General features: G+C 38.1%; 1 protein-coding gene across 4 annotated transcripts in view; it reads right to left on the bottom strand.

Moving 5' to 3' along the window:
* The window catches only part of LOC107715321 (cell adhesion molecule 1-like), a 326,676-nt gene that overhangs the window by 10,454 nt on the left and 291,988 nt on the right, over positions 1–24,234 (bottom strand). For 2 of the 4 annotated variants that reach the window (XM_016521402.1, XM_016521403.1), the window contains 2 exons: positions 15,936–16,016; positions 5,754–5,786 (listed from right to left, as the gene is read on the bottom strand). The exons of 1 other annotated variant lie outside the window; for it this stretch is intronic. In XM_016521402.1, coding sequence (XP_016376888.1) covers positions 5,754–5,786; positions 15,936–16,016 — 114 coding nt within the window. The remainder of the gene's footprint in view (positions 1–5,753; positions 5,787–15,935; positions 16,017–24,234) is intronic. One more of the 4 variants, XM_016521404.1, reaches the window with a different exon arrangement.

The raw sequence follows: 24,234 nt of genomic DNA, 5'->3' as shown, positions 1-24,234 counted from the left end.
GATATTTATAATTATTTTAATTGTATATAACTTAGTTATTTTTAATTAGAAAAGTATTATTATTATTACTGTACATTATGTATAATAATAAATTAAATTTGAAATATTTTAAAATAAATAAAAATAAAAATATAAAATAAATAATAAATACATATAAAAAAATTAATATAAACTACACATCAAATTAGAAATGGAAAAATATAAATGTAAAACTAAAATAATAAAAACAATACAAATTCATATTTTTGTGTGTGTAAAGGCTAGTCAAAATGTTGGCAGGGCACGTAGAAAAAATCCTTACCGTTGAGCCCTGCTGCATAAATGAGGAATGTTATTTCCAATTAGGCTGGAGTACTGAGACTGTCTGTGTCTGCTGGGAGATCGAAGCCATCTCAAACCCACGTTATTTCTTCCGTCTAGACTGGCCCATGTGTGCTGGCTCTCTATGTTCCTACTTACTAGTCAGTAGAGGAGAGTGCTGAGCGGAGAAAGGTGTGCCTTTGCCATCCCAAATCCTCTGCTTCTGTTAATGCTGCGCAACTCTCAGACTAATTACTGCAGCATATGCGCGTCACCTGCAAGGCCCCTGCAGGCAGTCCTGAAGGTGCCTCGGAGCCCTGCCTCAGCCATTCACACGCCAGCATTACTCCAAACCCCGCTCATCAGAAACACTACACACTGCAGCAAAGCACCACTGGCAGCCATACATCACTCGCTCAAACTAAGCATGTGTGGCTGCAAAAGAAGAGACATGAGAGAAAAAGGGAGTAAAGGCAGACTCTGAAAAAGTCTACAAAGGAGGCGACCCTTGAAGCTGCAGAAGAACTCATTCCTGTTGATTGATGAAAGCCCTGGTCGTGATGGCATCCAAATGTAACAATTCGGGGACATTAAAGGCGCCAACTCTTCTGCTTCACCTGCTGCAGACCAGCTGGGAACAAAGTGGTCATTATCCCACTGTATTCTGCTATGGCGCTCCCTGTGGTTCAGAATCTGCTCAATTATCTTCTCCTCCTGGGCTAAGCGTGTTGGCAGGTGTGTCCTTTCCATTCCGTTCACCTCTCCTACTGGAGGATTAGGGAGCGAGGGGGGCATCGACTAATGCTATGGCTCCAGAGCTGTTAACGGCACTGCCCTTTCAAGCCCGCTGGACAGACCAGTGATGAAAGAGCAAATGCTCATCTTTGCAGATGGAGCAAGAAGACCAGGCCTCAGATGACCACAACATACAACTGTCGCGAAGAGAGGGCACCGTCTGTCAGAGCTTTATCAATGAGTATAATCAGAACACAAATGCAGAATGGTGCATTTGACGGAGGGGGATGAATACGGATGCTCTGCCTGATCAGTCTTTGAGGGTATGAATACAATATTTTGTATAAGCCAATAAGCCAAAAAAATATAAACAATATTTAAGAACTTAATTGAATTCCAGCATGATTGATTCATAAATAAGTTCTATAAAAGATGTCAAAAAATAGTTCACTCAAAAATGAAATGTCATCATTTACTCACCCTCATTTTGTTCCAAATATATACAACTTTCTGTCTTTTGTGGATATTTTAAAGAATATTTCAACAGTTTTTGTGCATACAGTGAGAGCCAATGGGGTCCAAAACAACACTGAACTCCATTAACTTCCAGTGTATTTGTTCCACAAAGAAAAGAAAGTCATTCAACTTCATGACATGACAGAATTGTTCATTTTGGGAAATACTGAGTATACTGTATTTTAGACAAATACAGTTTCCAGTCTATTTTTGCTCTGCCAATGAAAATAGTTCAACAGTCCCCAAAAAAAAAAAGCTGAAGTAGGATGAACCGTCACATGTTGCTCAGCATCTCAGACTGAAACAAGTGGAGTGCTACAAAGTAAAAGTTCCAGTGCGTTTATCAGCAACATCAGCGCTCTCAGAAAACCTCTCACCCAATCAATATAGAGGACAAGAACTAAGGAGAATTATTTGCAAAGGCAATCAGTAGATGCATATTCTCATTTCCATGTACATCCTCTCAGATTCAGACATTTTCTTGTGTGCTATTTTTTCCTATGCATGAAAGGAATACAGATCAGAGTATTTGAAAACAAGACGTTAAGTAACACAGGCTTTACTATGCCACAACAGACAGGGGAATCGTCATGGCGACTGCTTTGAGAGGATGAGGGAGAGGCAGTTAACATTGGCATATAAAACAGCTTCACATCAGAGGTGGCTAAGTTAATGTCAAACAGCGGCTTAGATTTACCGGTGAAAGAGCGAGGGAGAGATAGGCTTAAATAAGCCCTTGCTTAATTTTAGCACCATGTGTGACACTCACAGATTTCCATTCATCCTTTTCTAAAGCCATGCTATTTATTTTAGAGGCTTTGTTTCACAAAATACATTCTCTTTAGCATTCATAGGACAAAAATGTAGATTTAATTCATTTCTGCCATTATGAAAACTGTGACAGAGGTGTGGCCACAGCAACGAGAAAAATGAAAGCCATTATTACATCCCTACTGAAAAGACCCGCTCCTTTATGAAACGGCAGTCATATTGAGAACGAGGATTGAAAAGTTTTACTTTTATAATTGCGAGCAAATAGTCCTCCAAACTGGTCGGCCAGAGTGGAGTGATTTTCCATTTGTCGCAATCATGGGCAAACAAAGCAGTTATTTTACACCTGGTTTCTTACAGGCTCTTGGCCGCATTGTTACTTAAAGCACATCATCAAAAGACGCCACCGTCATGTTTACCAAACCCAGCCTCAAACATGTTGTGTGGTGCGACACCGAACAAAGATGTTGAAATGACAAGAATAAGTGAAGTGTGTTCAATCATCCTCTTTGGAAATGAATAGGAAAGAGGAGTACGCCTGGATGGAGTGATATATAGAGAGAAGAGAAAGAGAGAGCCAAATGGAGGACCTACTGAATGGGCTTCTCACTTCTCATCTGAATTCACTGCAGATCCAGAGAAAAAATAAATAAATAAATAAATGAGATCTACATATATTGCTTTGAAAACAGCGACATGATGGCAATAAATCAGCTCGAGGAGAGGCAGGCAGAGAAGAGCGTGACCGTACACGCAATGGGTCAGGTGAAGTGAGGTGTGATTAATACCGAGGATACCAGTGTGTGATGATACAGTAAGAGTTTGACAGGGTTGCTGACATGCTGATAAGAATTTGATCTATCTGACCCCACCAACCATGTTTCTTCTAGTCTGCAGTTTAATTCATATTCAGCCACACAACACGTCCCGTTAAAAGACAACACGAAAGGGCTGTCAGAACACATTTCATTTCCATATCATGACATTTTCCAAGAAAACTTATTTCAGTGGGAAATAATGTTGATGTTATCAATCGTATTTGATTGTATTGCAAAAATCCAGCTGTGATATTATTGGTTAATATTATTGAGGGGTCATGGTTTGGCTGGTTAGCATGCACAAACAAACAAACAAACAAAAAATAATAGTTTATAGTTTATTGTAAATACTGAATATATTTCATGTTAATAAATTATTACATTATTAAATTAATTGATTATAATAAAAACAACAACATCAGCAAACAACAAAAATAATGTTCACCAAAACATAAAAATAATATTCACCAATGTCATAGCTGGATCTTTAGTTTATAACATTAACAATGTTACCTAAACCTAGGTAATATTGCTAATTTGTCCACAATAAGACTATCAAGTTATTCTGAGAGTAAATAACTACTATATCAATTAAACTAAATAAATATTGGATTCATGTTGTCTTTAACTTCCCAAGCCATTATAAAATGTGCATATTTTGCAAAGCCGACAAGCTTAATTATTTTGCAAAATAGTGTGTAGACAAAAAGAGTAAGAGTCAATAAAAAGGGGAATGAATGCAATAAAAATACATAAATAAGACTGTTTTCTGTGGCACTGCTGTAGCTTTCTTTTCTAGCAAGGAATCTTGCCCACTATGTCAGCCTCCCACTCAACCTCTGCTGAAAACCCCACTTATTGCTTGATCAGCTTGTTGCTAGGCTACACCAGAGAGGGTAAAAAAAGACTGTTATCAGAGAGAAGAGAAATCTCCTGAACAGTGAGAGTAGCACACCCAGGAAAATAAGATGGTAAACAGAGTATGTGCATCAGCTACAAAAGTGAACCACATAAAACATACAAGGTGTGACAAGATGCAAATGACAGGATCTTCTGAGGAGGAACATAGACACTTTGCTCTGCCATCATGAGCTGCTCTCTGCGCTAGACTAGATTCGATGTCTTTATTCCGGAAACAATGTGACTTAATTCTCGTGCATTGTGCTCGTTTTGTACCACGGGGTGCGTTTCCAACACAAACAAGCATCTTAACATGAGCAGAAACACATATTTGCAACAGGTCGGGACACCGATTCCACAGTCGGATTAACGAATGGAGAAGCATGCTTGACATTTTACCAACAAGGCATTTCCTGACGATTTCGATAATGAGAGAGAGGACAGGAAGCACTGAGATGACTAACCCTTTTCATAACATAAATGCCAGACCAAAAAAGCTCCATGCCACAACTACAGAACACAAAGATAAGAAGCACTACATTTAAAACCAATTTGTTTCATGAGACAAAGCCCCCTGGGTTCACCTTGTGTTCTCTTAGCATGACCGAAAACCTTTTGTAGGATCAAAAACTGCTTTGGATTATTGGAAAGTGCACAATGATTCAGTTTAACATCGCTGCCAGGCTGATATAACTGTACAAGGTTAACATTGGCCTTGTGACATGGTATTTAGAAATGCAGTGAACTGTACAAAAGCTCAATTATAGCTCTGCTACACAGTCAAGCCTGACCACATTCTGTAGGCACGTCCAAATTATGTACATGCAAAAGAATAGCCCTAACCTTTAGATGTTCTACCGCTTGTATTTGGTTTAACCTTTTCCATATAGAAAGTTGCAGATATATGTAAACAAACGACGATGCCTCAACTCGATCGGTTCGTGAGGTGGTCGGGGGTGCAGAAAAGTGTCAATTTTGAGGTATGGTCAACAGGCACAACATGATGGCTAATTAAATCATTAGAGGGTGTTTCACAAGGCACAGGTGACATAATTACACAGTATCACGAAAAGCCTTTATACTAAATCTAACACATTTACACAAGCATCTGCCACTGCAAACTGAGAGCCAGGATAAAGGGCTTAATGAATTGAGAAAGCGCTTTCGTGGTATATTGTAAAACACAATAAAGCCCATGAGCTATGCAAATGATCCCCGTTCTGTGATTTGCGTGTGGAGCTGGCGCACCAAGGTGGAGTATAATGCCATCTGCGTCATGTAGAGAAAAGGCTCTCCGTTCATTTATCAGAAAGTCATTTGGACGTCATTTAAATTCATGAAAAATGATTGCGGGGTGGATTACGAGTGTCTGTTGGGAGCTGTGTGAGGACTTGAAAAGGTGAGAAGTCAAAAATGCCAACAAGGACTCGGGAAGTGCTCATGCAGGTGGGGTGGATGTGAGACGCGGCCTGGAATTACACGGCGAATGCTCTGAGAGGAGCGTCATGGCAAACAGGTGGGTCTTTGCGGATGAATGGCAATAGGGATAAAGGATGTGACATACGGACGGACAGACACACACATATACAGCAAATCCACATTAGTTTCATTCCCGCATCCCGTGCATGTCGCCGTTACGTGCCGTACTGTACTCAGCTGGCATGCAGAGAATGCCATGCTGTGCTGGCAGAAGAAGGAGGGAGAGGTACCAACCGTGAGCTGCGGCTTCAGTGCTGGGCGCAGCGTCTGAGCACACGAGGAGGGGTGGTGCGGTGTAGGAAGGAGGAGAGAAACAGGAGGAACAGCATGCATAAAAAGGAGAAATGGGGGGAAAAAACAAATGGAACTGATAAGCAAGCATTTTCACACAATTACAACAGTGACCAACACTTTGAAACAATGACAAGAGGACAAAATCAAATGTTTTGCACATCAAAACAAACAGGGCATCATCACGCACAGCTAAGACTAGGGATGTCAAAAATACTTTGGTACAAAGAACCCCACAGATTCCAATCCACCATCCTCAACAAAACCATCTCAATATCGAAGACTGAGATTTCTATGGTTACTCTATTTAGTACCTGATTAGAAATGGATACATATTTTTAATCTTCAAAATCTGTTCATCCCAAAAAAATTAATTTATTCAACCTCATGTCATTTCACACCTGTATGACTTTCTTATGTAAAAATCACACACACAGACAAAAAATATATATATTTTGAAAAATGTTTTTGTATATACAATAAAAGCCAATGGGTTCAAAACTGGACCCCATTACATATTGTATGGACCAAATACATACATACATACACACATAAATAAATACATACATTCATAAATAAATATATAAATAGAGACATTCTAAAAAATATAACCTTTCATGTTCCACAGAAGAAAGTTAGTTCCCATATTTAATTACCGTATTTTCCCCTTTAATTACAATGTTTTATTATATAAAAAATATATACCATTTCTAATCATTAACTGAAAAATGACAACAGAAATTTTGGTGAACTATCCATTTAACGTATTTTAAATCACACATCACACATCATATTATATTACAAAAATTTCACTTTCTTTTGTGTTTTCAGTTAACAGCTTAGCCTGTTAGCCTAACTGATTATGAAGCTCTATTACAAGATATTTTTGGCATTGAGGAAGGGGAATATGATTCTGTGGTGGGATCTGATTTGTGTCAAAATATCAGCTCTCAAGAATCATAAAATGTCTAAATTGGTCATGCCTGAATCGCTGGCGTGTGCTGCTTTGTAAACACAGAACATTTTCAAATGGTGCTGACAATCACTGCTGCACCCTAGATCAATATAGCGGGACCACATGACTCTCAATAAATAATAACTACATAAAATTACCTTTTCATATGCTTGCCTTTCTTACCTTCGAACCAAGCTATTGAGTCAAAAGTAGAGTGTGGCACATTAAAATCACATGGACTGACTTTTAAGGCAAATCACTATTATATATGACATATGAATATGATGTAAAATTGTATATGAATGACAACTGAATGTCTTTGCAACTATTGTACGTAATTAGTCATTAAATTGCACCAGAAGGCCTCTGACGTTTTGAAATGTTGATAACTCAGCGTAAACCTACATTACCGCTCCTAGGTAATTCCTCTGATATAACAGAGGAATTCAGACTGCCTTTCTGCTTTGAGCTGATGAAATGCCTCGACTGAAATATGGAAGCGAATGCATAACACGGGGAATGTGAGCCCTTATCCTGGTGCATTTCCTTAGAGCAGAGAGCACTTCAAACACACCAGGAGAGCCGTGATGCAGAGGTGCTCGTTATGGGACGAAACATTAGAGATGTCAATCACTGTTAGGGCAACACAAACTTTGCCCTTAAAGCATAACTTGGCGTTTCTCGGCTCGATTAGATAGGATCTAGTCCTAATCCAGTTGTTGGCTTTGATGATTCAGGTTCAGTTGAGTATTCCTCAATATTTATCAGAGATTGACGGAAAGAAGCGGTTCAGATGGTGTGTAGAATACCAAGTAATTCCGTATATGAGTTAGGCAAATGTAGATGAGTGAGGCACGTTCATTGGATCACAAGATGGAGATCAAGAGCGCCGGTTTCTTTTAGATGGAGAGCTTCTTGGAATAGAACATGAGTGTGTCACTGAGCAGTAAAACACAGAAATGAATTACTGTATGAATGCTGGATTAGCATTTTAGTTTTTACGTGCCATTTAGAAAACAATTTTTTATCCAATGCGACTTGTAGTGCACTCTTGAAGGGGGCAGCCGCCCTGAAGTAACCTGGCCTTTATATTTTGCCCTTTCCAGTGTTTGAACCTGGGACCTCAGGGTTACAATATGAGATCTATACTATATGTGTGGGTTGTGAACCAGAACTGACCTGGTTTCTGTTTCTAACTCAAGACTAGATTTACAGAATGTCCCATGAATTGGAAAATTCAGCGATTTTTAGTAAAATGTGCTCATAGAGTGATAAACATTTACTGAATATTATTTTTACGGAGGCTGGTCATTGCATCTGTTGTCTTTCTTCAATAAAAACTGTGGAGACTGCAAATCAGATACAAAGGAAATGCTTCTCAAAAGATAAAAGCCTAATTTTAAAGTGATTATGAGTGATAAAATTAGTATATTATAGATTATCATCTTGCATTTTCTAATAACCATAAAATAAACAACTGCTGAAATTAACACTAACTAAACTAAAATGTGAAATGAAATCTGAAAAACAGTATTAAAAATTGAAAAAAATAAAAAATAAATAAACTTGCAGAACACTACTTACTGAACCACCACTTAAAAATATCTTATTTCAGTCAAATGAAAAGAGAAGGTCTAATTTGATTATGAGTGACAAAAATAGTATACATATATTATCATTTAAAAAAAATTATAAAGTCATATTATAAACATAAAATTATAAAACCATAACATGAAAATAAGAGTGCTAAAAATAGCTACAAGTAAACAAAATGTGACATTAAATTTATTTATAAAATAATATTGAGATAAAGAATTATTTGAAAATACTAAATTATTAAACTTACAGCATTCTACTTACAGAACCTCCACTGAAAATGAATATTTTTTTATAATCATCATCATTATTTATTTATTCATTTACTGTATCTTATTTCAGTCAACTTAAATGAGAAAAGCCTTGTTTGAAATTGATAACATTAGTGTACATGAACACATCTTGCCTTTCTAATCAAATTCCAATTCATGAATTCAAAAAGGAGACCATTTTTGAATTCTGAAATTTGCTGAATGTATTTTGATGAGGTTTGTGAAAAAGCTTCAGGCATGCTACAAAAGCTAAGTTCATGTAGCCAAGAACTACAGAGAGCACGCTTTACTTGCAATCCCCGCTGTTAGGCCTTTAGGTAAAGAGCCTTTAGGAGGTCAGGAGACCCATTTCAACACACTGTGTTAGTGTTAGACTGCTCTTTAGTCCTCAAAAAAAAACAAAAAAAAAAAACTCTCTCCATCATTAAAGGCGTTCATCTGGCACAAAGGCACAGCACGGCCTTTAACATAATCACTAAGGAAACTTCTCAGCATACCGCTGACATTAGGTCGTTCAAAAGGGCTTCCACCATCAGAAAAATAAACTACTTGAATAACACTGCACTTACTGCTGCACAGCAAGCCTTTGTATAGGTCTCGAGCCACTGCGTCGTTTGAAACATTGTCAAACATGAACTGTCAAGCCCCTCTGAAAGTGGGCACTGAGTTCTCGAGGCAAAGAGTTCAAGGAGAGAGTCCTGAGATGAAGCATGAGCCTACGAATAAAACACAATCAAAATGAGCAATAATATCTACAGGTTATTATTTGACATTAAGAGGGAAGTGGAGGGTTTCCATCACTCCTTGCATGCTGCGATTCCCATCAGGCAGATGGTTTGGAGCATGTTCTCGCAGAGAAGGGAGGAGACACGGAGAAAGCAGGAGGGACGTAAGGGAGCTGTCCTGGTTATTTACTACTATCCAGGGACAGAAAAAAAATATATGGAGGAACTGATCCAAAATGAGCATTACAATTTTCAAGCTGTCCTCCATTCATCAGAGGGCCTCTGGAAGCCTGCTAAGCCCATTACTGGTTCAGGCAGAAGTCCGTCAATAAGTCTGCTGATGAGCAACGGCCTTCCCCCTTGTGCATGGCCCTTTGTTTCAGTGTGGGTCACCTGAGATAGTGTCCTTGCTTACATCAGCAGCTGATATCAGCAGAGATGACAATAGGCATACAGCTTCGTGGCTAATTGCAACAGCTTTGTGTGGCACAGGAGACGACAGCGAAATATGCGCCCAGTGCCCAAGGGAAGGGCACAACTGCTGAATTTCAGCAGCACACAACTCTTCATTCAAAATGTGAAAAAAATATACTAGAGTAACATTATTGTGATGAATCTATTGTGCAAAAAAAAAGCTTCATTAATGCTGTTTATGTAAACCCCCAAAAGAGCCTTTAATGACACCGAAAAGGTGTTTTCCTGCAAATAGTCAGCTATTAAACTAATTATATTAAACTGACTGAAATAAAAAATTTAATTTGAGAATACTATTTAAGTTAAACCAAAATTAAATAAAAAATGCAATATTAATCTTAATATTAACAATATTAACTTTGCAGTACACTAAATTACAGAACAACCAGCATTTTAAAATAATATATGTATATAATTGTATATATTTATTTATATATAATATTTATTCTTCTATTTATGTCTATCCATTCATATTATATTATGAACAGTGATTATATATAATAATTAATAAAAAATTTATACATATTGCATATTTTATTTTATTATAAATATGCATCTTTTTCATTTTTGGGTGAACCACCCCCTTAACTACTTGACGACATATGATCAATCCCTAAAAACTTAAAATGAAGAGAAGGTGAGGTTTGTATAAATGTAAGTAAGTAAGTACATTTTATTTACAGAGCACATTTAAATTCAGCTTACACTGACCAAAGTGCTGCACAGAACAATCATAAAATACAGTAAAATATAAAATATAATTTGAATAAAATCAAAGATAACAGTTACTAATCCATAAGTTAATAGTCAGGAAAGGCTATAGAGTAAAGATGTGTCTTAAGTCTAGATTTAAAAGCAGAAATAGAAGGAGCACTCTTAATGTCAGGTGGCAACTGATTCCATAACCGTGGAGCAGCAACTGCAAAGGCTCTGTCACCTTTAAATTTAAGTCGTGACCATGGGACATATAAAAGAGCTTTGTTAGCAGATCTGACGGACTTAGGAGCTAAATAAAATAATAATAAGATCAGAGATGTAAAATGGGGCTTGTCCATTAAGACATTTAAAAACAATGAGCAAAATTTTGAATTCAATTCTAAAAGAGACAGTAAGCCAGTGAAGAGAGGCTAAAATTGGAGTGATATGATCACTTTTTTGCACCAGTTAAGAGTCTGGCTGCTGCATTCTGGACCATCTGCAAACGTGCCAGTGAAGATTGGGGAAGACCAAGGTATGAATAATTACGATAGTCCAACCGTGATGTGATAAATGCATGAATTACTTTTTCCAAGCCTTGAAAGGAAAGTGTCGATTTAAGTCTAGAAATGATTCTCAATTGATAGTAGCTGTTTTTAAAAAATGAGCTGATTTGTTTTTCAACAGTCAAAGGTAACACCTACATTTTTTCCCATGTGACTTAACATATGGAGTAAGATTGTCAAAATAAGTGGCTATAGAGTTTCTGATTTTGGAGGAACCAAAGATAATCACCTCAGTTTTTTCATTGTTTAGCTGGAGGAAATTGTTTGCCACCCAGCATTTAATCTCCTTAAGACAGTTCATGAGAGGCTGCAGAGAATGTCTAGATTTTAATGGAACATACATCTGAGAATCACCAGCATAGAAATTAAAAGAAATGTCATCATGTTCATGAACATATCCATTCAGTTTACTTTGTCATCTGCTTTTAATTGGCAATAACTGTCCAATGCCACCTCTCATGATTTCTCAGCACACTGAATGCTCTGTATATTTACATTATACATCCCATTTAACCAAATGAAGGAGGAATGTGTTTTAGGCATAATTTGCAGCTAAATACATTAGACATCTGTTTGAGTATATGACTGACTGGGACAATAATGAGCAAATGGATAAGGTTTATTTTTTCATTAAGTGTGTATTATTTATCTGTTTGTATTTAGGCAGTCTGTGATGTCAGGCAGGTTCAGGCTTGGCTGACTGAATATTCTCCACAGTTCTACCAGCCTATTTCCAGTTAGCCATCATAGAATGTAATCATAGCTCCCATAACAATATACCTCCGCATAAAAAAGACTTATTGGGAGCATTTCTCTGTTTGCATGACGCTAAGTGCAATAAATTCTAGAGGATGGTCTCCCTGGGTTGTGTATCAAAGCACTGCAGTGGTTGTTTTCCCTGTGGTAATGCAATTGACCTTTAGTGAATTAGCCTTTTCTCTGCCAGCGAGCCATCTCTCTTTGTCTGGCTTGTACTTGGCTGCGGGAATCAGACAGGGAGAGAAATGGACTCCTATCTTATGCGCAAGTGCTTTTGCTGGGCAATTCATTTGTTCAATTCCAAAATCAGTTTACCAGATGGTGTTTACGCAATTTAAGCACTGACAAAAGCTTTTTTTCTCCTCCCTCTCCCCTCCCTTAGTTTTTTTTTGTTACTTGCTAAAATGAATCAAGACTCTTTCATCAATTACAAAAAAAGAAAAATCTTATTCACCTGCATTTTATTAGCAAGGCCAAACATGTAATTAATGAGGAAACCATTGTTTTAGCTGTGCCTTTTGCAGTGTCCATTTATGCAGAACATTGCATTTGCTTTATAATTTGCATTTGGTACGTATGAATACTATACTTGTAATCAAATATTTTCATTAGTAGTGTTTGCTGAGGCAATTATCACTAAAACTATTGCTCACAACAGTGCATGAAATTTAGGGGTTAGGGGTTAAAATAAAATGGGACAAAAAATGCCATAGTCTTACACTGAAGATTGGGCTGAGACAAATCTATGGATCGGAATATCAGATCATTTATAAGTAGCACTAAATAGTGTAACACCGACAATGTAAAATGAAGTGTTTCCAAATACTCTTTACATTCACATAAAATTGCTGTCAATTTCTGTGCTCAACCTAAAATAATAAAGGCGGAAGAGACAGATTATAAAAGAAAAAGTGAGCAAGAGAGCTCTAAAATAGAGGATCCCATTCGTACAGAGCCTCTTACCACAGCTCAGAATTACAGATCTTGGGAAGTAAAAAAAAAAAAAAGGGCTTGGCTACAAAAACAAACACAATAGTCTGGGTAAAATGGGGACATGAGAGGACTAAACAACACCTTTAGAGTCTTCATTCAGTCTTCTCTTTTCACTGCAGCTCAAAGTCACAGATAGATAAATGGACAGAAAGAGATGGAGCAAATGATGGAAAGGGAGAAACGAGAGAGATGGAGGACAGATTGTGTTGTCAGCCAGAGAGAAAGAGGCAGAGGTAGAAATGCCTCATCTTTAATCAAATTTGCAAAAGCTTTGTGGGAAAAAAAGAGCTCTCAGAAATATCGATAAACATCCATTTCTGAGCTGTGTTTAGCAGAGAAAAAAGGCAATACAAATAGAAATTAATGACATCTGTCCTCATTGCATATGGTGGCAAGCAAGGCCCCTCCATTTAGCCATTTATTTTTCAGTGTAAATGGCAATTTAGTAATCTCTAAATGTCACCTCCTGAAGCTGTGGAGCACTTTAGCCTTGCGTTAGGGCTTTAATAGATTTTTTAAAAGTGCAGTATAGCCCATTCCATTTTTCTTATAGCCAGTTTATCAAAAATGTATTAAATTTCTAAGTGGTCTCCACCTCTGCGGACTGATAAATTCATGTGGTGTTCCTGAACTATACACATCCAGCCAAAGGATAAATTAAATCAGCAGAAGAAGGGAGCAGTGTGGCTGCTTAGGACCCACTCTTCCTATTGAAGTACATGGACATAATAGGATGCGCTTTAAGGGGAAAGTGATAAAAACGTGGCCTGATATAGCAGAGCTATAGGTCTGCGTGGCCCGGCATGTGGAAAGCATATCCAGAGCTGAGGCTTTGCTAGAATCATTTCACACAAACAACGCAATATGTCTGTAATTGAATAATATTTTCCCTGTGAGGGCCGTTTATCTACAGCGATGCCTGCGGGTTGGACCTCTGGAGGATTTCAATGTGTGCAGCAGGCAGCAGTGTTAACGAGATTCATTCACCTCGTTAATGAAGAAAGAGGGTGTGTCTCATTAGTATGCATCATCGCTTCTTTCATTAAACACAATCATGTAGCCTAATCACGGCCGATTCATTTCTCAGCTCTTTATAGATTCTCTCAAATCATCTGCACAAGTCAGTCCAAGATTTTGATTGCTCGCGTAACTGACGGCCGCTCCCACTCGGTTTCGCAAGTACACAACAAAACGCAGAGCCGCATCTCTAGCAATCTGAACGGTTTTCACTGTAATATAAAGAATTGCCTTGAGGAAGGAGAAAAACAGAGAGAAACGATCTCAATCGGTTGCTTCAAAATCACAATCATTACAGGCAGCAAATTACATCAGGGTCTCTTTTAGAGATTGAAACCAGCAGCAACATTGATTTAGCTTTCCATCATCTGGGGCCGTATTAGCTTTTGTGTGCTTTTTATGTTGAGTAGAGTGGATTAGAGTAGCTAATGAGCTTGTGGTGGTCAGTATCACAGGGGCATTTGTATAATTCGGCCACAGAGCCAGTTCTACAATCAGAGTTTACTCAAATATAATATAAGCAAGGTTCAAACTAACCCGATGCAAAAAGAGCTGAAGTTAATCGTAGCGACTATGCCGTGGCCATATGCCCAGTTTTGTCCCGCAGTCATGCATCTGTCTTTTTTTAATCAACGCAGAAGCAATGTAGATGTTGGTAAATGCAGCACGAGTCCTACAGGTAAATGTATCATGGTTTCCACAAAAATATTATGCAGCACAACTGTTTGCAACATTGATAATAATAAGAAATGTTTCTTGAGCACCAAATAAACATGTTAGAATGATTTCTGAAGGATCTAGAGAAATGGCTGCTTAAAATTCAACTTTGCCATAGCAGGCACAAATTACATTTTAAAATATATTAATATACCAAATAAATGCATCCTCGGTGAGAATAAGAAACTTCTTTCCAAAATATTTACCAACCCAAACTTTTGAGTGGTAGTATATGTTAACATACTAATAATGTTGCAAATACTATAAACATTAAAGCAATTAACATTTCAAGATTAACATTAACATGATGTATCAATAGAGCGAACTAAAGCAAAACTGACTTCTATTGCTTATTTGCCATATATGTGCAAACATACACAACTGGACTTTTTTAATGTAAATAACCCTGAAAATGAGTGTGGCGCTGCTCTTTTTTACAAAGTGAGCTCACACAGTAAAGCAATGCATACTGCTCCGCAATTGTGCCCTTCTTTAAACATTTGGAACATTTTCCAGCTATTTACATACATTTCATACTCAAAATATTCCTATGGTTTAAAATAAACTCTCTAAAGCCTAGTATTTTGGGTGCACCTACAACCTATCCAATTGACCGCACCCTGCATTAGATCAGAAATTTGTGATTATTAGAGAATGAGGGACTACACGTACCATTTTTTTACATCATAGCATTCAGGAGACATTCAACTAGCGTAGCATAGCGCCAAGGTTCCCCACGGAACACACATACTGATAAAAGACACCTTGAAAGCACTTTAAGTCACTTTGGATAAACAAATATACAAACGTGATAATACACTATTGGATACCAGATTGTATTCTAAAATGAATAGCATGGACAGGGACTTAATATAATGAAACAAACAAAACATGATTTTTGTGCCATTATACCTGTGCAGTCGGATGTGGTTGGCTCGGTAAATGAGAAATCCAAACATGTACACGCTTGATCCCGGTTTCTCTTGGCCACAAAGACTCTGCCGTCATTGTCAGCCCACAGGAAACATAAAGGGGGTTCTGTAATCCCTGCACCAGACAGGCCTGGATACAGCGCCAGATCCTGATAAGATTAGGCCGCTAAAGGAGCGAACCGGGCTACAATTTGAGAGAATTTGTGAAGGGAGCCAGCTCTGACATGTGGCATCGACAGTGCTGCGAGCTCGGCCCAGCCCTGGCCCGGTCTCATATGGGACACGGTCCTCTCATAATCAGCGAGAGAATCTTATCAGGCCTGGCTAGCTGCTGGCGGTCTATCCATCTCTCTCTTTCTCTCTCATCCACACGCACACACAAACACAGTCAGGTTGAGCAGGTGGATGGAGGTCATACCATACCTTGTAAGATGTCTGGAGGGGAGGTTGTGGCGGAGATGGTGGTGGTGGTGGTTGTGGGTTTAGGGGTTGTGGTAAGGGCATCTAGATGGAAAAACAACGGGGAAAAATCAGGAAAAACGAAACCAAACATGATCAAATCAACAACAATGAGAGACAGATTCGTGTTGTGTAATATGTGTAGCTTTACTCAACAGATGGTAAATTAGTATATAAACTGTAGGTGAATTATCAAGCATAACTACTGTACAAAATAAAAGAAGTCATTACACATGGTAACTGTGTGAAAAGTACTGCGAGGACATATTTTTGTGTGTGTAAACATTTACTGCTAATTTAGTGTTTGGGAAATAGAATAAAATAGCATTTAACAACAATTAAAAGAAACCCAATTGAAATGAAATGATGAGATATGGGAATGATTAGAAATGAAGGAAAACATAAAATGCAGATGGTTATGCATTTAAAATGTCCATGCTAACAAATGACCATAGCGATGACACACAGAAGGGGTCCTGGCATACATTCTCCTGTTTGTTTGTTTTTTGCATTTTCACACTTCATTAGCCGCTTCCCTCCCTACTATCTACTAATGTTGCTTCTGATTTAGCAATTTATGGTGTGGAGTGCTGGACGCAATGTTGATAGCACGACAGTGACAGTGGCGGCGGTCGTGACCGGCTTAGCGTGTTTGATGTCGCTGAGTTAACACAGCAGGAGTGTTAGCCAGTCCGGTGCGTGGGGTGATCAGGATTTTTCATGGAGAGACAAACAGGCAAACATTAATGAAATGAGGAATGGGAGGGAAAGGAGGGCGCGCAGGCATGGGAGCGGAGAGGGGGGCGAGCGATGTTTCTCGGGGAGATAACAGGCGTGAAAAGTGACGAGGCCCGCGCCACTGTTTGCCCAGCGCGTCCAGACAGATACCACTGTGTTAACATCTGTGGTGGGGGAAATTGGTCGGCTGTCTCCCCTCCCCACGTTGTTGTCTGCGCTCCATCAAAAGAGCTTGGTGGGAGCCCAGAAATGCTTTCACTCTCTAATGATAAACATCCAGCAGGATGAAGCGCAGGCAGAGAGGAACTCTGTCTCCATCTCCTCTGCCGATACACGGGATCACTCAGAAAATGGCAGCTACGTATTGCATGTCATGCGCTACAGGGCTTTTAACACCACACTAAACACTTGTTAAGGACACTTTCAGCCACATACATGTACAGTTATAATACAGTCTCCATCTGTCTGTCCAAATATACACAACACAATATGCATTGTAATATTTTAATGTTTTAAAGCATGTTGCACATTGGATTAACATGTTCACATGACATTTTAAAAAGACAAAATATTGTTTTTAGTCAGACCGAAATCGAATTAATTGGAAGTGTATGGAAACATATTTAGTGTGAAATGGAATAATAACTCAGGATTATGTCTACTCTGGGCTAAAGAAAAATAAATATGATTGTTTCATTTTATGAGATTTTTTTTTTTTTACAACATTTTTTTTTAGATAGCGGTTTAGACATTAATGGCTGTGTGTTGAGTTATTTTGAGGGGACAGCAAAAAGTTATACAAGCTGTACACTCACTACTTTACATTGCAGCAAAGCGTTGTCTTCTTCAGTGTTGTCACATGAAAAGATATAATAAAATATTTACAAAAATGTGAGGGGTGTACTCCTGTGAGATACTTTATCTATACATGACATATGCTCACAGATGTCATTGGTAGCTGTCATAATTTTAACATGGCTATGACACTTTTTGATAACTGTCACTTTAGTGATGAAAAAATGAAGTGTCTAGTTGAAGACTAGTTTTTGATTTATCAGCTAATCAATGTATTTTTGTAAAAAAAAGGTTTAATGCATTTTAAATAATTATAATGCTGGTCCCACTCAGACTTTAAACACATTGTTTTTGACGGTTAAAAGAATTAGTAACATATAAAAAGAAAAAAAAAGTACTTTGACATGATTATGCTATTTTTACCCTTACCACTGTAACATTTTTAATAGTACTATTATAACTGGGACAAACACTACCATTCAAAAGCTTGGGATCGGTAAGATTATTAAAAAATAAGTCTCTTATGCTCACCAAGGCTAAATTTGTTTGATCAAAAATACAGTAAAAACAGTAATATTGTGAAATAATATTACAATTTTAAATGAACAGTTTTCCAATTTACTATATTTTAAAACGTAATTCATACCTGCGATGAAAAAATCTGAATTTTCAGCAGCCATTACACCAGTCTTCAGTGTCACATGACCCTTCAGAAATCATTCTAATATGCTGATTTGGTGCTCAAGAAACATTTCTTATTATTATCAATGCTGAAGACAGTAGATTCCATTATACATTTTTTTTTAGGATTCTTTGTCATTCTTGATCAATTTAAATGAATCCTTGCTAAATAAAAGTGTTAATTTCTTTTTTTTTTTTTTATCCAATAATCCAAAACTACAGTATGCACTTCTGTGCTCAGTCCATCTCTTTAAGATATAGGAGCGAATATGACTGCTTTACTGCACTTTCTGTCGGAAAAGGTACTTTCAAAGATTTGTATGTTTCGCATGCCAATAAAAAAACGTAATGGATCACAGGTTGTCAGCTGTAAGTTGTTACCTGTCTCGAACTACACTGATTCACAAGGCAATCGCAGCTATGTGAAAATTTCTCTCCCAGACACCTTTTAGAAGTGCACAGCCATGTTGATTTCTCTTGCTGGAGATGAAGCATGGCAGCAAACGGACTGAGTGAACCTGCTAAACTGCGTAGGATTTACTGTAAACACAATCATGCATCTCTCTGAAAGTACAGGGGCTAAAATGTTTAATATTTTGACACGCTTGGTCATCCTTAATATCCTATGACAAAAAGGGAAAAGGAAACAGCTGACCAAGGAATCTCAGAAAGCAGTCGAGCATGGCAAATACAGGCTAACGAAGAGCTATAGAGCTAACTTTACAAGCAGCAGCACATTTGATCAATAGTCACTATAGAATACATTTGCATTAAATAATGCATGCTGAGCCTGAAAAGCTTAATGCTGTATGAACTAGCAGATACATAAATGTTTTAATAAAGAAAGACAGAGAAACTGAAACGCCACTTAACGAATGTTCGGTTAAACTCGGCCGACTCGGTGGAGGGGCAACTTTACTGGCGCCACTCTGTTATGAACTGTGAATGCCCAACAGATGTTTGAGATCACCAGTGTCAATAGCTCATTAAAAACTTGGCAGGCCAATTGGATCTATAACTCACCGCATTTAGAAACAGCCCATTTTTGTAAATTTTTTTAGAGCAATCTTTTTAAAAGGCAAACCTATGCCTCAGAGTATCAGGGCTTATTGACTTTCACAGCGCATACCTGCTATGTCATCCCAGCGTGTGTTTATCACGGCACATTATGAATCATAGCAATGGGCCGGGGTGTGTGTGTGTGTGTGTGTGTGTGTGTGTGTGTGTGTAGCAGGCTCATTAAACCCGGACCACTGCAAAATACTGCCGGTTACACCGATTCCCCAGACACGCACAGGGTAATGCTAAGATGAGAACTCATATTTTACTTTCTCCCTTGCTGAGCCACTTGCTAAAACAGCACATCTCCCAAATGAGATGCGGACCAACGCATGAGTGGCTCGCAGAGGCACGGAAGGGAATCAGGAGAGCGAGGTACGTACGAGGAGCTGACTAGATGAGTACTTTAATCGACATGGCATTTCCTGGCATGTCCTGGGACTCCTAACGGATAACAGTCATTCAGGAACAACACAGAGAGGGAAAAAAACACACACGTGAGTAATAGTGTGATTAGCAATGGGTGCTCAGGGCTGTTGATTTGCCCATCAGCAACCTTCTGTCATCAGGCAGCTTTGCGTTTTTTTTCAAGGAGATTTTCGCTTGCTGTAGCAAAACTAGCAAGAGCAGTTGAGGGAGCTTAACCCAAATATTGCAATGTGTATGATTTTTCGGGGCTATATGGCAGTTTTAGGCTTTGCCTAAGGCTTTGTCCCTTCGGAACGCAAGTATAAACACACACACACACACACACAACAAATGAAACAGTGGTAGTGGTCACGACACAACGTGTACCACTGGATTTCCTCTAGGTGGTACGTGTAGCAAAAATGACCAAAAACCAAAAAAGTAAATAAATAAATAAATGATAAAATGGAAAAATTAGCCCAATATTGTGAATTACGGGGTGCCAAATTCAAGTCAGTTGTTATTCTGTGAGGGAAAACAAAAACCAAAAAAAGCAACAAAAATAAGGTTATACTATTAAAAGAGATGCTATTCTAAATGCATAAGCAAATAAAAGAAAATCAGAAGGAACATTGTTGTGACTAGGTGTTAGTTTGATTTTCTGATTTGAAGAGATGTGGTACTCCTTAAACACGCCCCCACATGTCTATGTCACTGTGTGGGAAGATTTGCATAATGCCGCCCAAATGTTCATGCAAAGAAAGAAGGCTGTAACTTTTATTCTCGCTGTTGCTGCCTCTGCCATGTTGTGGAGTCGATGTGTGTTTCGTTGTGAAAGCGAAACTACTTTGTTTGGCCTTCCAAAAGTGGACACAACTAGAAATCAGTGGTTAAGTTGTATTTACAACACTGTTCCAGAACACTTCAACCCAAATACTAGCTGGCCAATCAGAGCACACCTCGCTTTTTTATAACGATGAGCTTTGTAAAAATCGACGGGTTTCAGAAAGGCGGGGCATAGAGGAGAAACAATAATGTACATTATATGGAAAATAATGTGTTTTTTAAACCTTAAACCGCATAAACACATTGCATTACACCAAATACACAATGTAATGTTCTTTTTAGCAACATCATATGACCCCTTTAAAAGTTTAAAAACCACTGGATTAGAAAATAACCTGTTAGGATCTGCATGATATTTCCAGAGGTGGAAGCCATATGCAGAAGCATATGCATGGCAATTCCCTCCAACTGTTTAATAAGGACATCATATCAATAAATGGCAGAAGTGGCACATTTGCCTTGCTATAGTGTAAATTCAGGAGTGCATTCCTCCTCCATAGATTGCACATTCCTCCTCTCTGTAGAATCAATGAGCGAGAGAGGTGAGTGAACAGCGTAAAATAACAATAAATACCTGCAAATCTGACACTGGCAGCAGCACTGAAGCGATCGACTCCAATGAAAGGCTAATGAAGGGAGGGCTTAGGAGACGGCCCTTGTTAATGACTCTGGCAGACGGGATAAAATGGGTGTGGATGAGAGACTCCTCTGCCTTAGAGCTATGAGACATGAGAGTGCTTAAAAACAGCACCCATCCAATCTGCCATCTGAACCATGTTATCCAATTATCCATGGATATGAAAATTTGTACTTTTACATCAACAACTGTCATATAATTCAGTAAGCAAAAATGTATTACGGTTCAGATGCTCTAGTGTTAGTTTAGATACGAAAGCCTGCACGTCATTTGCAATGCATTCTTTCATCTTCAGACATCCAGTAGGAAGGTTTTACAGTGCCAATTCTAATACGGCACATTTGCATGTCTGAATTCACAGATGACTAGATTTTTGAACGGCAGGCTGCCGAGCTCGTGTTTGACAGCATGCAAATTTATTAGGGCAATCTGACTTTTAAATGTGTGCATCACCAATACGGTGAATTGTAAGGGAAACACTGATGGGGCAAATTGAGTAAAAGTGAGCAAGAATGGAGGCTTTAAGAATGGAGGGAAAGTATGGAGAGAAGTGATTTACGGCTCCATTATTACAGCACAGGGATGGGATTGGACCCACCATGACAGCAGTGTAGATTGTGTTTTTTTCTTTTTTTTTCTTTCCCTACATATGTTGAGCTCGCTGGACCGAGACTGGATCTTCTCGAGTTACATGCACTGCTAGGAAGACTGCTGTTCCTCCAGCTGTTCTTTCTCAGTACTCTTCTTGTGCTACACATGTTGTTGGATATAAGGGACAATTAGGTGCCTCAAACAAGTCTGAGGCTTGTCACAAAATCAGGCTGTTTATCAATCTCCATGCAATGTGTTTTCAGCAAGCTGTGTTGAATCCACATTGGTTTATGTGCGAGGGTTGAGGATTTAGGTTTACACTAAAACAAATATCTGTTTATGCTTGCCATTTACACAAACACATAGGGGATTCCCTCAGAGGAAGCGTGGGCCAATGCTTTACTTTGGCTTGTGATCAGATGTAAATTTCCATAACCACAAGCACTCTGTGGCCACAACACATTATTCAGGGGTCCCACCTTCTCTCAATCTTCCAGATCTTTCCAGTGATTTGAGAATATGGATAAGATTAAAAAATGTATAAAATTAAGACAAATTAATCATTTAGAGTGAGGATGAGTCAGTTTGATAGATTCATTAAAGATATGCACCAAAAAATTTAAATTATGCCATCATTTACTCATTCCAAACCCGTATGCATTTCTTTTGCTGAACACACAAAAAAATTGATATTTTTAAGAAAGTTGATAACCAAACAGTTTTGGTTCCCATTGACTTCCGTTGAACTTTTTGGACACACAAGGGAACCATTTAATTGTCAACATTCTTTGAAATATCGTCTTTTGTGTTCTACAGAAGAGAGAAAGTCATACAATTTTGGGACAACATGACCATTTTCAGTTTTGTGCGAACTATCCCTTTAAAATGAACTTTCAAAAATGTCTCAAAAAGAACAGTACAAATCAGACTGTAACTCACAAGAAAGTTTTACTCTACAGAAGAGCAATATTTAGCCAATTAAATGTTTTAGGTCAGAGCATAATTAGAAAAAAAAGTACTTTCCCAGGCCTGGAAAACACAATTATACAATGGGAACCCTGATTCTTGACCCACCAAGTGAACAAAATCATGTTTGTGTTTGGGTTCAGTATGGCACTCTGAGCGCAGTTAAAGTAGTGTATTGCCGTGATCGATTTCTGCCGGGCAGCTCGGAGTTACCAAAGGAAAGACCTCGTAGCATAGATGAATTGTTACGGAGAGGAAATGTGAGCGAGGGTGACAGGCAGAGGAGGAGTGCGCAATATTAAAGGCCAGGGTTGTGAAGGCAAAGGTAGTCTTTATTAGGTTAGAGGCGCTCTGTAAACTTGTTACAGGCCGGTGTGTTAGATCTCATTCCCCCGCAGGGGCATGCTGGGATGGGGGCCCTGGAAAATGTCTCAGGGAATGTATTTTTTCCCCATAACCAGTTTAGTGCCAGCCACCCTCCAAGTGTTCTCCATCACTTAGCTTCACAACAGTTGGGGAACAAACGCATTAGAGAAAAATTGCCTCTGCAGTACATCTGTTCTGGCTGTCTATCGAGGGCTCAGGAAGATCTGCTACCACAAACCGAGAATCTGATATTAACTCTAATGTGTTGAATGCTTTTTTATCCCATTCATAAGCAACCACTGATAAAAATAATGATAAAATTTAAATTCAAAATGTTAAAATTGCATTGTTTTGATAAATGGATGAATAAATAAATAAAATTTACTTTACAAAGTCTTAAAAAATTATTAAATTTGATTTTGAGAAATAAAAAACTGATTAAAAATTAATAAATCAATGAATAAATAAAATGACTGAGTAAAAAAAAAAAAAAAGTTGCATTATTTTGATGAAATAAATACATACACATGTGGTCAGAATTGTTGGTACCCTTGGTAAATATGATCAAAGAAGGCTGTGAAAATAAATCTGCATTGTTAATCCTTTTGAACTTTTATTTTTTTTTTAAATCACAAAAATCTAACCTTTCATTGGAGAATAAGAATTTAAAATGGGGGGAAATATCATTATGAAATAATTGTTTTTTTCTCAAATACACGTTAGACACAATTACTGGTACCCCTAGAAATTCTTATGAGTAAAATATATCTGAAATATATTCCCATTCATATTCACAATTTTGAGCACACCAAGAAAAACCAAAGAATATATTTCTGATGTGCAGCAAAAGATAATTGAGCTTCACAAATTAGAAAGTGGCTTTAAGAAAAGAGTTAGAGCAGTGAAAATTCCCATTTCCACCATCAGGGCAATAATTAAGAAGTTCCAATCAACAGAAAATGTTATGAATCTGCCTGGAAGAGAACATGTGTCTATATCGTCGTAATGCACGGTGAGAAGGAGAGTTTGAGTGGCCAAAAACTCTCCAAGGATCACAGCTGGAGAACTGCAGAAAAAGTTTGAGTTTCGGGGTCAGAAAACCACATGTTGTTTGGGAGGGCTACAAGAGAAAAAAAAAATCAAGAAAAGAAAATGCTTTCACCAAAAAACAATCTC

The sequence above is a fragment of the Sinocyclocheilus rhinocerous genome, unplaced genomic scaffold (assembly GCF_001515625.1).
Source record: "Sinocyclocheilus rhinocerous isolate Xijiao unplaced genomic scaffold, SAMN03320098_v1.1 scaffold299, whole genome shotgun sequence".
Taxonomy (NCBI): domain Eukaryota; kingdom Metazoa; phylum Chordata; class Actinopteri; order Cypriniformes; family Cyprinidae; genus Sinocyclocheilus; species Sinocyclocheilus rhinocerous.
The sequence above is the reverse complement of the archived record's forward strand: the minus strand, read 5'-3'. Positions and strand labels throughout refer to the sequence as shown.